Source organism: Podarcis filfolensis, assembly GCF_964270895.1.
Source record: "Podarcis filfolensis genome assembly, chromosome: 8".
Lineage (NCBI taxonomy): Eukaryota > Metazoa > Chordata > Lepidosauria > Squamata > Lacertidae > Podarcis > Podarcis filfolensis.
In genome coordinates, this window is record NC_139611.1 from 57,966,631 (window position 1) to 57,982,265 (window position 15,635).

Sequence of the window (15,635 nt, forward strand, 5' to 3'; positions counted from 1 at the left end):
GGTACAGATAGTAACAGTTCTCATATTTGTTTTATACTTTCTATCTACCTTTCTATTTTTTAACTTAAATGCTTCTCAAAACATTACTTACTTACTTTTAATTACATATGGTATGCAACAATTACACAAGATGAAAATAAAAATAAAACACAACAACAGCGGACACTCAGAGAACTTCTCCAAGCACACTAACAAAGTTATGTCAGAGTGTATAGTCTAAAGCCATTACAATTTTAACAGACACAAAATGATGCATAGCAACATATTGCTTGGATGGTTGACCACAAAGAAATAAATATTTTGATTGACATGAGTTCATATGAAGGTGGGAGGAAAGAACAAATAATAATAATTTAAATATATTAAAATAATTTAAATAGTACTACCTTATGTCTCATTATTTGTGTAAGCTATAAAGCCACCCCAGACAGCATAAAAATGTTTGTGTTACTTTTTGAAAATCTTTTTAAAGCCATGAGGACATAGCAGGAACATGATAACCTATTTCTAGTGCTTGCTTGTGAGGCTGACAATGCAAGCTGACTTTTTCCCTGCCCTTCATCCAGAAGGGCTCTCAAGCAGCTTGCAGTTTAATAAAAACATTCACAGTCTTTGCCCTCAGGTTTGTTTGTTTGTTTGTTTGTTTGTTTGTTTGTCAGTCAGAAAGCCATATGATGATACTAGGAGACCGACCAGTAGACAACTAACTGAATGTTTTCACAGTCATAGCCTTTGTAAATTTTGCTGCTTGTCTCTCCTTGCAGGGACTGGAGAAGTGTGAGATTACTACTGAGGTGTGTTCAAGTTTGGTACGCTTATACATGGACACATTTACTTGAGAAAACAAAGTGGTTTGTGCTAGAGTAACAGATTTGAGGAAGGCTTAATTAGAGTAGCGCTGCCTTTACACCTTTCTTCAAGGTAGAATGGTTATTGTGGATGTTCTCCTGTGAGCAGTTGCAATATTAACAATTACTTTTATTTTGCAGATTTTTTTATTTCAAGTGGAAGGAGACAGTGCCAGGCAACCATCAAGTTGTGACAAAGCAGTCCAAGTAAGGTATGTTGCCCACAGGGCTTGAGTGTGTATGTTGCATAACCTTTATGCAAATTTATTTAAAATATTTATAGACCACTTTCTGACCAGGCAGGGTAGAACACAGTTATTAAAAACATGCCAAAAAAAGCCAGTGGATTGTATCCTGCATTAGTCATACTCCAAGTAGACCCATTGAAATTAATGGACCTGATTTAGTCATGCCCATTAATTTCAGTGATCCAACTAATGTTGGATACAACTTCTGTTTTAAATACCGTGTAACACTAATTCTTGTTATAGACTCAGTCCATGGCAAATCAGCAAATGGGTTTCATCATAGGACTGCATCCTTAGAAGTTTTTAAGTAGAGGCTGAATGGCCAGCTGTCAGGGATTCTGTAGTAGTGGATATCTTGCATCAGCAGGGCATTGGACTGAACCATTTTATGTTCTTTCAATTCTGATTCTTTGACTTTTTACATTGTGTGAGTTCATTATACGTGCTCAACTATATTTAGGGCCTTGTTTTTTTAAAGTTCCTATTACTGCTGGTAGAGTCACACCCCTCTGAAAATTGTTTTAAAGGTCTTATTTCCATAAAAAGTGCTCATTCTTTTTTGGCAAAGAATGAGATGTACATTACATTTAAGAGATTCTTCATGTTTATTTTACTGTTTTGTACAATTCTGAAAACATTTCTAGAAAAATATATCTTTTAAAAGTAGAGAGCTGTGGGCCAGAATTTGTAGAAATGCAGCAGTTAATTGACAGCCAAATGTTTCGAAAAACTCTATATGTTTAGGAATTTCCATGCTCATAATTTCCTATATAATCTTAATAAATTGGGTATTATGCTGTGTTCTATTGCTCTTTGTTGTGCCTGCATTATTGAATTCTCCTTGCGTGGGTGTGTGTGATAGCAATGAGGGCTGTCATTATGTGTGTTTGTACAGGCATACCTCGCTTTATTGCACTTTGCAGATATTGCTCCTTAGGAGGGTGCTAGTGCAACTACAGGCAGCCTGGCCATTCCCAGGGGAAGGAAGCCTCCTGCTGCCACTGTCCCTCTTCTGACCACGAGAGTGGAGCTGGCTAGGGCTGGAACCAGGTTTTTCCCCTTCCACCCCTGCAGCCTGGGGGACCTGGCTTAATAAACTACAGTTTAGTGTAAACCAGTGGTGGCCAAACTCGGCCCTCCAGGTGTTTTTGGAATTACAACTCCCATCATCCCTAGCTAACAGGACCAGTGGTAAGGGATGATTGGAAATGTAGTCCCAAAACAGCTGGAGGGCAGATTTTGGCCACCACTGGTGTAAACATAACTTTTATGTGCACTTGAAAACAAAAAAATTGGTGTGACTTGCTTTATTGCAATATTCACTTTATTGTGATGGTCTGGAATGAAACCCGCAATATCTCCGAGGTATACCTGGACTTTAAAATTTTACCACTACACCCCTGTTTTTATCGGCGGGGGGGACAGACATGTGGCCCTTCAGATGTTGCAGGACTGCAGTCATTTACCAATGATGCCTGAGACTTGTGAGTTGAAGTCCAATAACATCTGGAAGGCTGGAAATGTTCCTTTTTCCTGATTTATATGTACAGATCTAAATAGCATCATGCATGAGAGGTATGCATCTGTAAAAGTTGTAATTTTTTCTGGCACATTTCAAGTAAGAACTAAACTCTGTGTGTGTGTGTGTGTGTGTGTGTGTGTGTGTGTGTGTATGAATGAAAGAATGAATGAACAGGCTCCAAAGCACATATTTCAGTGGCACACACACACACACATATATATGTGTGTGTGTGTGTGTGCGCGCGCGCGCATGCGCGTGCATGCATGCCACTGAAATATGTGCTCTTTGGAGCCTGTTCTGATTGTCATCTCTTTTTTCATCTCCCCCCACATTTATATCCTGTTGGGTACATGTCAGCAGAGGCTGAAATCTTTAAAATCTAATCTAGGGCTTCTTGAACGCTCAGAACACAGCTGACTCTGAAATAGGAGCACTTGTGCTGGAGTGGGAGGAGGGTGAAGTGTTAACCCTTGAGACCACACTGTCTGGAACTCAATTGTGTTGTTGCTTCACTCTGTTTAATTGCTTGGAATGTTTATAGGAGAGTGTGTGGCAGAAACAACATCTGAATTTGTCCCTAGTTTCTAAGAAGCAAAAGTATTCCCAGTTAAGGGGTGACTGATGAATGAAGTCAAAACATACTTTGCTGAACTGAACTTGAGCTTCAGTTTGCTCTTTGTACAGTGAAAGTGATGGGCCAGGCCAGGTGTTAGCTTATAGAGTTAGGTCTACTGAACAGTCCTGGCAGAAGTAGAGGGAGGATTTCAGGTCCTCACTCAGGATTACTTGAGGTATGCCACTTTACCCGTTACATTTCAAAAATGGCTTGGGAATGTAAGGGAGCACTCTTTTTATTGCTACCCTGAATTAGAACTGTGCTGGGTTGAGGGTGAAACAAGTCTTGTACCAAGAGCTGTTTTGTGGATTATGTTAAAGTTGCCAATTTTGAAAACAAAAATTCCAAATATGACTATGGAAAACGTTTGCAGAAATAAACAGATTAGTAGTAAGTTGCTTTTTCTAGGGTTTCTGCAAGTGTTTTATGTTTGTAGTACTTTATAAAACCAATTAAAAAGATAAAATAATGCTTTTTTCTATTTTGAATTAGGATATTTTGGGTGGCATTGAATAAAGTTGCTTCTTATTTGTATTGGTATTTGATGTTTTCTCTTTAAAATTGTGTGTTTTTCTGTCATGTGCTGGGTTTTTCCCTGGGTGTAAAACTGGACACACACAAAATCGTCATTGAGAAACCACCTAATCATTCTCTGCTTTGTTACAACTGCGTCATGCCTGATGGTTGATTTGCCCCTGCTTATTTCTATAATCGTGGGATTTCCGTTTGAGATAATTTTGCTACATTTCTTCCTGTTAAAATTATTAATTGATTATTCAAAGCTGTTGAGTGCTACAGAGAAACTTCTTTTCTATCACCAACATTTGAACCCTTGAAATATTTGGAAGGGTTCCCGATTTATTTTGGCTGCAACAAGAGTCCCTAGTGGCTGCTTGATTGTAACAAATGTATAACTTGGTTTACCAGCAGCAGGGCTTTTCAAAGAGTCGGCACCTCATCCATTGGAGATAGTATGTAAGTTTTCTTTTGTCTTAAGTGCGTTAGTTGGTGACTGTTACGACTCCATTATCACCACATAAAGGCATAGTTACAGGAACCTGGACATGTATAGGCTTTGTGATTAGTAGACTTAAATCAAAAGCAGGATTGGAATTGTTATGGAATAAAAGGGTGTCTAAACTAGTCCAGAGACTTCTCAAGTTTTCTGGTGTTCTTTTTAGAGTTAAATTGCAAAGGCTGTTGGATATATGTTATTTGCTTTGCAAAGAGAATTTTGCTATTCTTGGACATCTTTAAACAGCCAAAGAGAGAATCTGGAAAATGATTCATTTGTTGTTGTTTTTATTTTTCCCTCTATGTTGACAGAATTAAGTGAAAGGAGTGAGAAAAAATGTCAAAAACAAATAAATCCAAATCGGGGTCCCGTTCCTCTCGTTCAAGATCTGGTTCTCGATCCCGGTCCCGGTCTTTCTCAAAATCTCGGTCCCGATCCCGGTCTGTTTCTCGATCAAGAAAACGCAGGCTCAGGTAAGTGCCATTGGTTGCTTCTGATGGTGTTTTGTTCTTTTCTTTGTACCTGAGGGGAGCCCTGCACAAATGGGAATTCTCCTGCGGAAAGCTTTTGCTAGATTCCAATTTATTCTACCATCTTAAGTTACTTCCTTTGTCTGCCAACCAGTTCTATTTTTATAACCTTACCATCCAACTAGCTCTTGCTCGGCCATGAAGTGGGTAGCTTTTTTAACCCAGTGTTCTCTGTGTTTTGGTTGTACTAGGCCCTTTTGAGTTGTTGTTTTTGAAGTTGGTTATTGTCAAACGTTCTGAGTAACTGGGTTGCCTCTGGAATTATTCTGACTTTGAGAAATGCCTAAAATTGCAGAGGGAGCAGAACAGAGGGGGTGTATCTTTACCTGTTCTTCAGCAATCATAGTGAAGTCTGTGCCCAAGATTTTACATTTGGATTTCTATTCTATCTCTTTAAATGTCCTTGTGATTAGATTTGTAATGGCAAGAACTTTGTCTCTAATGAAAAGTTACTGATCTTAACTCACTGCTCAGGATATATGTCTAAGAACGATGCAGCAGAGAGCTATATTGCAGAGAAAGATTGATGAAGATTTTCGCTAGTGAAAGTTAGGAAAGGGTACTAATTCTGTGCTTTTCCAGTTGGTTATTTAAACCCTGGACTGTTAACAAGAAGAACAACATTCTGAATAATTTCTGGGATCTGTTTATTGGCACATCCTGCAGAACCAAACCCCACTTGGCTGTTCATTGTGTTGCTTTACTTTTCAGAAGATTTTGAGTCTCTAGTTAGATTTTGTTTGTATCATTCATTTATTTTGTTACCCTTTTAAAATAATGGTAAAAGGCTCACAGATTTTCTGTAACTGTTGGGACAGAAGCATAAGTGGCTGTTAATAATTAGTGTGTGTGGTTTCTGAGAAAGATACAGAAAGGGAACAGTAAAATGCAACAGGGGGTGGAGAAAAGGACAATGCCAGAAAGAGGAGAGGAGCCGAAGCACAAACGATCTCCTTACAGAGGGTAAAAGCATTAGGAAGGGCTTACCAGTAGGCTGGGAATGTCCGGCTTCATTGAGGGGAGCTTTGCCAATGGAGAATGAGCCCAGCGTGCAAAATGTCCCTGGTTACAGACAGCTTTTGGAGAAACTTTGATTATGCATATGACTTGGCTGGAGAAGTAAAATGGAAGAGGCTGGGGAATGCAAATCTAGGAAAAGTATAGAAAACTCACTGAGGTAGGTTTCCTGCCTTACATTGGCTTCATTTCTTGGGGATAATAGGCTTGCTGGTCAGAATCTTGTTGTGGTAGAGGGAAGCAGCTTGGGCAGCTGGTTGCTTTTGCTGTCTCGACTGCAGAGAATGTGGCTTGTATTACATTTGTGTCTTTCTCCAGGGAATTCCCCCTCTCCGCCTCAACTCTAGTCATAATCTATTTAGTTCTTTGTAGGAGTCGTTCCACCCCAGTAGCTCTATTTTCTGTAGTGCCTTTGAACCCATGCAGTTACTCAGCTGCAAGCTTTGGGGAGAAATAACTTGCATGTTCTCCCCCCGCCCCCCAGCTGCACAACCTCAGCTGCATTTCATGTGCTGTGTCTTTTCAAATGATTTCTCATGAACAGCCTCCACAGATCTTTGAAGGGAAACTTTTCATATTCCATGCCTCTTAAAATGGCAAAATGGATTTTGGAAGGATCAGGCAACAGGTCCCTCAGCTGTTAATTGATAACAAAATGCAGTAGCTGTCTAGGGACTGGCTCCTACGTGGGCTGTGGAACACCTCATAATTAGCTCATTTTCACTGTCTGCACCAGGCTGTGTACATGTCAATTCCTTCTTAACGTTGCTGAAACTGTTTGCGAATGAGACAGAATCCAAGGTAAGCTGCTCTGGTTTTTTTCCTAATAGTAAAAGAGGCTGGATTCACGGAACAAACAAGGCAGCAACTTCTCTTTGTGTAGAAATTGTACCAGATGTTGTTTTAGACGGCAGACCTTGCTTTTCCGTTTTTAAACCTGTTTTCATTTGACTGCGTAGCTCCTCACCAGCACAACTTCTTGTTACATAATCCTTGTCTAATCTCAGATTAGTCATCCATTTGGGCTATTCTGGTTTGTGGTTCTTCGGGGCTTCAGTTGCAGTTTTGTTCCCTGCTCGGTCATCTCCCCACCCCAATCCTTCAGTTGGGAGATGCAGCGTCTGGCCTTCTTTTTCCTGCAAAGCACCTGCTATTTCAAGTCTCACTCCAGCATTCATGGGCAGCTGCACCCCATTTGTGAGCACCAGTGGGATTTATTAGTAGCTTTGTATCAGTTGTTACATGAAGTGAATAGACTGCAAGAGTAGTGACCAAGCCAACATCACTCTCTGAACTTCATGGCTAAGTGGGGACTTAAACCTGGATCTATCTGGTCCTAGTCTGATACACTATAACCCAAACAAAGTGAACTTAATCCTGAAATTGTATCTTCCACATCATGCCCCTCATACTAGATACGTCTATTTAATGTGGTGTGTTAAATATAAAAATATACTCAATCACATAATATTGCTTTAAAAATCCGCAAACACAAAAGACTTGAACCTAAAAAAGATCTATTTGATTGAGTAGTGTGCCCTGATGGCAGAAAGTTGCTGGCCATTTAACTCCCTTATTGGAAGACAGAATAATGTCTGATATTCCATTTCTTGTTTTTTCTGTCGCGTGGGGGGGGGGGAGAGCTTTTTGTTGCCTTTTAAAAACAAAAACAAATCATCCATGAAGTGGAATCTTTGCTGGGTTATAGTAGATAAAACTGAAAGGTTACAAATAATGGTTTCCTCTCTACGCTATTGGGTACATTTGCCCCATGCTGCAAATTGAGCTCTGGAAGGTGGGTGCTCTGAGGATGGCCTTCTGAGGGAGAAAATGCTGCTTCCTCTGTGTCTGAAGTGGTTTTGTAGGAAAGCGCTCATCCTAGCAATAGCAACTTTGTTCCATCTGCATTGCCCTGCATTCCTGAGGGCTGTTTTTAAGGATACTTATCATTATGAGATAGAAGCTGGAGATGAGCTAAAGGGAAACCTATGCATCATTATGAAAACAGGTTAATGTCTTTGTATTGCAATCAGAATGCTGTAGTACTGTGTGTAGCAATTTCCAAATACATTTTTCTTTTTCCTCAGTTCTAGGTCCCGTTCGAGATCATACTCTCCATCTCATAACAGGGAGAGGAACCACCAGCGGGTCTACCAGAACCGGGATTTCCGAGGGCATAACAGAGGTTATCGGAGACCCTATTATTTCCGTGGAAGGAACAGAGGGTTCTACCCATGGGGTCAATATAACCGAGGTGGCTATGGAAATTACAGGTCCAACTGGCAAAACTACCGCCAAGCCTATAGCCCTCGTAGGGGACGCTCACGTTCTCGGTCACCCAAGAGGAGATCTCCATCCCCAAGATCTAGAAGCCATTCAAGAAATTCTGACAAGTCCTCATCTGATAGGTCAAGGAGGTCTTCATCATCTCGATCCTCCTCTAATCACAGCAGAGGCGAGTCCTCCAAACGTCGGTCATTGAAGGAGAAGAAGTCTTCTTCCAAGGATGGCCGGGGGTCTCAGGGTGCTGGAGACAACCAAGGGGATGACACCAAGGAACCGCCCTTCTCAGGAGGAACTGCACAGGATGCCAAATCCTCAGAGGGATCGAAATCTTGGCAAGAAGTGGGTGCTTATGGCACAGGTTCAGCATCAAGGGCCTCTGCTGTGACAGAGTTGAGTCCAAAAGAGCGAAGCCCAGCACTAAAGAGCCCTCTCCAGTCAGTTGTCGTGAGGCGCCGTTCACCTAGGCCAAGCCCACTTCAGAAGCCCAGTCCTACATCTTCCAACCCTTCACAGCTGGGCTCGACTCTGCAGAGCAGCAGCTCCTTCCAGGCAGGCTCACATCAGTTTGAGCATAATTTAGCAGGCCTGAGCCCAACAAGGAAAAGTCCTGTGTGCAAAAGCCCCACAACAATCAGTTCCATTTATGGGGCATCTCAGAAGGAGGAAATGGGGATAGCCTTCTCCAAAAGGCAAGTTGTCTTCATTCCTAAAATTGATTGGTTGATGTTTCTCTGACTTTCAGCTGACTGTTAGATTGGCACAATTAGGCTAGCCATAAGTAATGTAAAAAGTTTAGTCTCAGCTAGTCAGAAGTTGCAAAAATCTGTTGTGAAAATAATAAAAAGCAGACTTAGGTAATAGTGGTAAAAGTATTGTTTTTATTAAGTATTGTATTAATTGCTGTGGTATGTGAGATACTATTATTAACACTCTTTTTCAATCTCTGATTTTTTAATGGAGAATTACTCAAGGTGGCATACAAGATAAAAATAGTCATGTGGGGTTTTTGTACAATTTCATAGAGCTTCAGAGAAGATTTAAGATGGCTGTTTGATTTATAATGTACTAAACAAAACAAAAAGTAAACCATGCCATGCTAATTTATTTGCTACATACATATCTGAAGAGATCTTTTAGTAGCCAAAGGTAGTTGAACTGAAATATTTTATTGTGGGAGGAATTAAATAAATATACTTGGTGCATTTTAATGTTGTATTTGACCTAGTGCATAGCTTTACTTGGCAATTATTATTAATTGAATTTTTTAAAGATTAATTTTACCATACCTGAAGTGCTGTGTGTAAGAATATGCACTTCCAAGAGATAGTTAACTGAAAAGTTAATTACAACTTCGATTTTGAATTTTACTAGTAAGGTGTCCATTCCACAATTTGACTTCTGTTTATTCATTGGGCTAAATTATACAACTTATTAAACCATAGTTTACTGTTACATGTATGAGTTGTTGTATGCCACGCCCTCCCCTCTGAGGTGTGCCAAAGAACGTGATTGGAAGTATCCAGTTCCAGTTTTAAACTAACAAAAAATCCTGATTATGTCTAAACTCTGGTAGTTCTTGTCAGTCTAACTATGGTTAGATCTTAAGGCACAGTTTGGTCTTGGATTGCTTGAACCAATCTAAGTTCCTAGAGTTCGATATAATGGAGAGTTTTGATTAGTTTAAAATTGTAAGTGGATTCAACATGAAACATGAAATTGGTATACAAGTCTGTAGATTGTACAAATAACCTAAACCAAGGATTGGACAGCCTGTGGTCCTCCATGTGATGTTCAACTCCCATCAACCCCAGCTACCATGGTGGGTGGTTAGGATTGATGGAAGTTGTAGTTCCACAAACTCTTCAAGACCTCAAGTTGTGCTGCCTTGTGGTTTAGCATTGCTTCCATACTGGCCCATTAAATTACTAGTTCATTTATGAAACAACAAATGTCTAAAAATGGGAAATTTTCTCTGGAAAAAATATGACATTGGGAAACTTTATATAATTCTTCACCCCAGTTCAGTGCAGCATGTATATATATATTTTAAATGTTTCAAACACAAAAATAAACCAGCAAAAGTAATGACATGTTAAAAACCTTGGCAATCAAAGAAATTCAAGGTGCACAGTTGAGTAGCTTGTTAGACATTCCTGAAGAGGATAATTCATAATATAGATGTGTCACCTCCCTGAAAAGTGTTTGCTCCCTGGCAGATCTTGCATTCTGAACAGAAGGAACACAAGAGTTGCAGCCAATACAAGAAAGAATTGACCTTTCCATTTTGCATGTAACTGGTTTCTAGTCTGCAAGTAGGAAGCTGAATTATCTCCCCAGAAAGCATGCATACACCTCTAGGAGTTTGTCTTACTTAGTGTACAGCACTAGTGGTCACTTGTGTAAATAACTTATGGCTACTAACCATGGTAGCCAAAACTGCAGACTCGTTTTGGATGACCAGAGGATAGGTGCTTTTGGGGTTGGAACTCATTATCATGATGAAATTTCTGTTAAACAGTAGGAGTTAGACCTTCACTCTGCACGGCAGTTATTGTTTTCTTACAGAAATGAAACTGCTGCTATAAAATTGCAGTAGTACCTATGGAATAGAGCTTGGTAGCTTTTGTAATGACAGTTGCCCCTTTATATACCAAATTCATTTTTATCTAAGATGCAGAATCAGATCTAGCTCTGAGATTGTGTTAAGTATTATTACACAGCTGCCTAATATGCTCATTTTAAAAGGATGGTTGCCGCTTATTTCTCTCGGTGTACAGCAGGTGTAAAACCCTTGGATTTTCCCCAAGGGAGTTACAAGCTGGTTTATGGTAAATAATCCAGCACAGTTACATACAAAAGCATTTTTAAAAAGCATTAATCAATAAATACCTTTTCAGTAAAAAAGAAAGTAAGTTGTTTTTAAGTTCTCCCAGTGTGTTCGAGAGGTAGTTTGTAGAACTGAGATTTGTGCATAGGTTTTGCTGTTATGTAGAACAGGTGTTTCCTAAACCCTTTTTAGAAGGAGTGGGGGAGAAAATTGTCTCAGATTTCTTGGCACTGGCTTCAGATTTTCAGGAGTCAGCATTAGATGTGTAGGTGTCAAGTCTTGTAAAATATAGTACTTAAAAAACCCAAAAAGCAGATTACCAGGCACCACAAGTGTAAAAATTTAGGAGCAGAAGCCCCACTTTTGGAAATATATGAGAAGACTGTTAAAGAATAGGTACAATGTTTGTCATCCCCTGGAATCTGCTGGTGGGCTCAGCTTCCAGCAGATACAGAAAACAGCTGTCATGGAGCCAATTTTTGCATCTAGTAAAACTTATCCAGCGCAAAGAGATAGTTGTTAGTAAATGTGCTTTGGGCAGGAACATTACTTGAATCTTTGCAAATACATTCCCCCCAGGGAGTCACAAACACCAGTTAGTACAAGGAGCATTGTTTTTAGTTGTTTAGTTGATCTCAGCAGCTATACATCCATCTGTTTAAGAAGCGATTGTATTGTTCTCAGATGCTCCACAATTATTTTTCCATTCTCAATTTTGTTACATCATCAACCAATGTATAGTTTTGAAATTCACCTCCAGTTGTAATTACAAAATAGAAACTTGCCCATATAGTTTAGATATATGCCAATCATCATCCTGTCAGTTTTAGTTGGGGATTGACCATCTTTATAATATTGCTGAGTATTCGTGTTCCTCCCAGCCAATTAAGCATTTCCCCCCCCGTTAACCTTTTTGCTTTTATTTGTGTTTTGAATTGTCTATAGCTTCCATAGGAGACTTTCCTCCAAAAATTTGAAGTAGCTTTTGAGGCTTTTATTTCCACTGTGTATTACTTAAAAAGCACACCAATCCAAGGTGAAAATGTTGATGGGTTAATTCTCCACAAACAGGTTTGTAAGTGAATGCGCAGGTTGGGTAAGATCTTTTACGTATTTCCTGCCTTCTAGCTATGGCAAGTAGGTTCTTAAATACGATTTTATTGGTTTTACTAAGCTTTGTGTGTCAAGGTTCTGTGACCTGTAGTGAATAGGTGTACTAATTTTAAAGCATTAAGAGTTAGAAAAAAGCTAAATAAAGCTTTGTATCAGTAACACAGGCATCATCTGCTTTATCAGAACTTTACGAGTTCCTGAATTGACTGTCTCTCTCTCTTTTTTAAATAGGTATTTGGAAGAGCAAAAAGCTGAGAATGGGAAAGACAAAGAGCAGAAACTGTCGAACATGGAAAAAGAAAAAATGAAAGAGAAAGGAATTTTCTCTGACCTGGGATTAGCAGATGGTAAAACAAAAACAGATCCGTATGCCTCCAAAGCTGATACAGAAAAGCTGTATCGTGGAAGTCAGTCCCCAAAGCGCTATAAGCTCCGAGATGATTTTGAAAAGAAAATAGCAGAGTTCCACAAGGAGAGCCACTATGGCAAAGACGAGGCAGATGAGCCCGAGAAGAAGGTTAAAGGCAAAGGGCGAAAGGAATCCAATTTTGATGAGGATGAGGACGATGAGCCGAAGTTTCTGTCCAAGACGTTGTCTGCTTCCAATAAAAACCAGGAGGAAGATCGATCAGGCAAATGGGAAGGCCTAGTATTTTTGCCTGGAGCCAAAGAGAAGCAGAGGAAAGCTGAGGAGGTGGAGGAGGAGTCCTATGCTGAGCAGACCAAGAAGGAAGAGAGGCAGGTTGCCAAGAGAGCAGAAGCCGGGCACAGAGGCTTTGTTCCAGAGAAGAATTTCCGAGTTACCACTTACAAAGCCAGCCAGGAAAAGAATGCTACATCTCCTCCTCCACGAAAAACTTCAGAGGGCAGAGAGAAGCTGGGCACACGGGGAGAGGGCCTGGCCACTGGCAAGTCTTCCTTTTCCATCACTCGTGAGACCCAAGTCAACCTCCGAATGGATTCTTTTGATGAGGATCTTGCACGGTGAGAGGCTCAGTGTGTCTGCCCCACAGTTGGAATAAAGGGTTAGGGGAAACCTGAATGGGAATATTGCTCTGTACTGTGTACAGTAGTTCTCCAAAGAGAGTAAGCAAGAAGCCTAGTCTGCCCACTGGTTTATATTATTTGGAACATATGGGTAGATAACAGAGCCCAGAGATTCTCTTTTTAATGTCAATGTGCCAGAGTTTCTCACTTGCCATGGCTGCATATGAGTGAGCATCATGCTGGTGTATGCTTCCCATTAGGTCCAAGCCAAAGAGCATGCTCCTCCCTAGCAAGCCACAGTCGGTAAGCCAACAACAAACGATGTCTTAAGGTTGGCTAGCAGTTATGACTCCTTAGGGAACAACAAACCACAATCCTGGGTTCAGATGTAACAGGAAGCCAAAGCTTCATGGTTTGTTTCTCCTTCTCAAGCTAACAGAGAAGCAAAGCGGGAGGCATTGGCATCATGTACCAGCACACTGCTTATTCACAATAAACCACAATATGCCAGAAACACCAGTTTATCATTATGCAAATGCAGCTATTGCCTAATCCCAATTTTATTTTGGCAGTGGAGTGACAGGGAGAACCAGAGCATATGTCTCTGTAAAGGACCAAAAAGAAGAGCAGATCACAAAAAGCTTGCAAAAATGGGGTGCTAGTCAAGGGGTGATATTCAGCTGCATTTTACTCAGAATAGACCAGAACAGTAAGTTACGTCCATGCATTTCAGTGGGTCTGCTTTGAGTCAAACTTAGTTGAATACCACCCTAGCTTTCAGGTAGAACAAGCCATATAACTACTACTACTACTACTACTAATTTTATTATTTGTACCCAGCCACTCTGCACCTCCCTTCTGTTCTGAGCAGATGGGAGGGTGGATGTCCAGTCCTGACATCCATTGAAATGTGGCCATATTTAAAGACATGTGCTCCGTGCAGAAGAGACTGAGCCTGTGAAACACAAACTTGAGCAAGAACAGCTAACAGTCTCTGTGTATTGTGGTTTTTTCAAAGGATATTTGCTGAGAGCTTTCATGGGTACCATAGGAGGTACGGATTAGCACACTGGCATGTGTGGACACCATGTTAACAACCCTTGCCCTAATTAATGAATGAATGAATAAAGTCCAAGGGTCACCTGGAGCAGGCGAGCCAATCTACAGCAGAAAACAGCCCACCACCTTCCCAAGCCCTAAATACACTTTTGAAGCATGAGTAAAAGACATCCGAAAGGACACTTTGTTGGGCACAACTTCATGGTGCACATCATCACTCCTGCTGATAGCCATGGTAGTTCCAATGCCTGTAGAGAAATAATGCAGGGATGGACAGAGGAACATATGTGAACATGCAAATAAAACCTTGGAATAGAGAGTTGTATCCAACTTAGTTGTACTCCGAGTAGACCCATTTGAAATTAATAGCCCTAAGTTATGTCTAGTGTTTTCAGTGCATCTGCTCTTGAGTAAAACATTGCTCCTAAACTGATCATGAAGTGCCTTCAGTGACAAGTCTTTGAATTGAACATGTTGCTCCCAGGCCAACTGTCTGTTCACCAGCCTCCCACAAATGAATTCACACAATCTTGTCCCCCATAATCCAGAGAGTTGGTGCACTGCAAAAAAGGAAAAGATGCTTGACAATCATTGAAGTGAAACACAGCTAATAAGCTTGCATAGCTAGACAATGGTGTATTTTATTCCTCATACTGTTGGCTGTTGCTATTGATTTACTTGACTTTTATACAAAGGCAAGTGTCTTGTGGCATTGTAGAGACTAACAATTTTTTTGCTGATAGGAGCTTCTGTGGACTGAACTCTGTCCATCCAGACCAAGGTGTACTTCACCTCAAGAGTTCCTTGGGCCACCACCTTCTTTCTTAGTTGCTTAGCTGTCACGATATAGTGGAACCTCAGTTGTTGAATGTAATCTGTTCTGGAAGACCATTTGACATCTGAATCGTTCGACAACCGAGGCACAATGGGCAGCCGGCAAAATCCATTGAAAAAATGGAGAAATGAGCCCCAGAAGCCGTTCAACTTCTGAGGCGTGTTTGAAAATGGAAGCATTCACTTCCAGGTTTCGGCATTTGAAAGCCGACATGTTTGACTTCCGAAGCGTTTGACAACCAAGGTTCCACTGTACCTTCTTGTTTTGTTCACTATGCCAGACAAACAAAACCACCTCTCTGGAAGTAGTTGCTTTTGGAGATCATAACAATTAATGAGCATATCTTTGTGTGTTTCCCCACCAGCCCAAGCGGGATTTTGGCACAGGAGCGCAAACTGTGTCGTGATCTGGTGCACAGCAACAAAAAGGAGCAGGAGTTTCGCTCCATTTTCCATCACATCCAGTCCGCCCAGTCTCAGCGGAGTCCCTCGGAGCTCTTTGCTCAGCATATTGTGACCATTGTTCACCATGTGAAAGGTGAGTTGCATTTGAGACTGGTGTTAGTTTATTTATTGCTTTAAAACATTTCCATCCCACCCTTTATCGTACAGAATGATCCCAGAGTGGGTTACAACTGCCAATAAAATACTGAACAAACTGAAATGCAGATCACGGAACAAATTCTAAAAATATAAAACTTTTGCCAAAGTGTTGCTTAAGGAAAATACAGTT

General features: G+C 40.6%; 1 protein-coding gene across 5 annotated transcripts in view; it reads left to right on the forward strand.

The window, feature by feature from the left end:
• Positions 1 to 15,635, forward strand: part of THRAP3 (thyroid hormone receptor associated protein 3) — a 40,760-nt gene that overhangs the window by 14,203 nt on the left and 10,922 nt on the right. For 3 of the 5 annotated variants that reach the window (XM_083625170.1, XM_083625172.1, XM_083625173.1), the window contains exons 3-7: positions 990 to 1,060; positions 4,561 to 4,722; positions 7,884 to 8,771; positions 12,254 to 13,006; positions 15,268 to 15,440. In XM_083625170.1, coding sequence (XP_083481296.1) covers positions 4,586 to 4,722; positions 7,884 to 8,771; positions 12,254 to 13,006; positions 15,268 to 15,440 — 1,951 coding nt within the window. In that variant the 5' untranslated portion in view covers positions 990 to 1,060; positions 4,561 to 4,585. Of the gene's footprint in view, positions 1 to 989; positions 1,061 to 4,560; positions 4,723 to 5,740; positions 5,957 to 7,883; positions 8,772 to 12,253; positions 13,007 to 15,267; positions 15,441 to 15,635 lie in introns of those variants that run through there. The other 2 variants (XM_083625174.1, XM_083625171.1) reach the window with 2 other exon arrangements.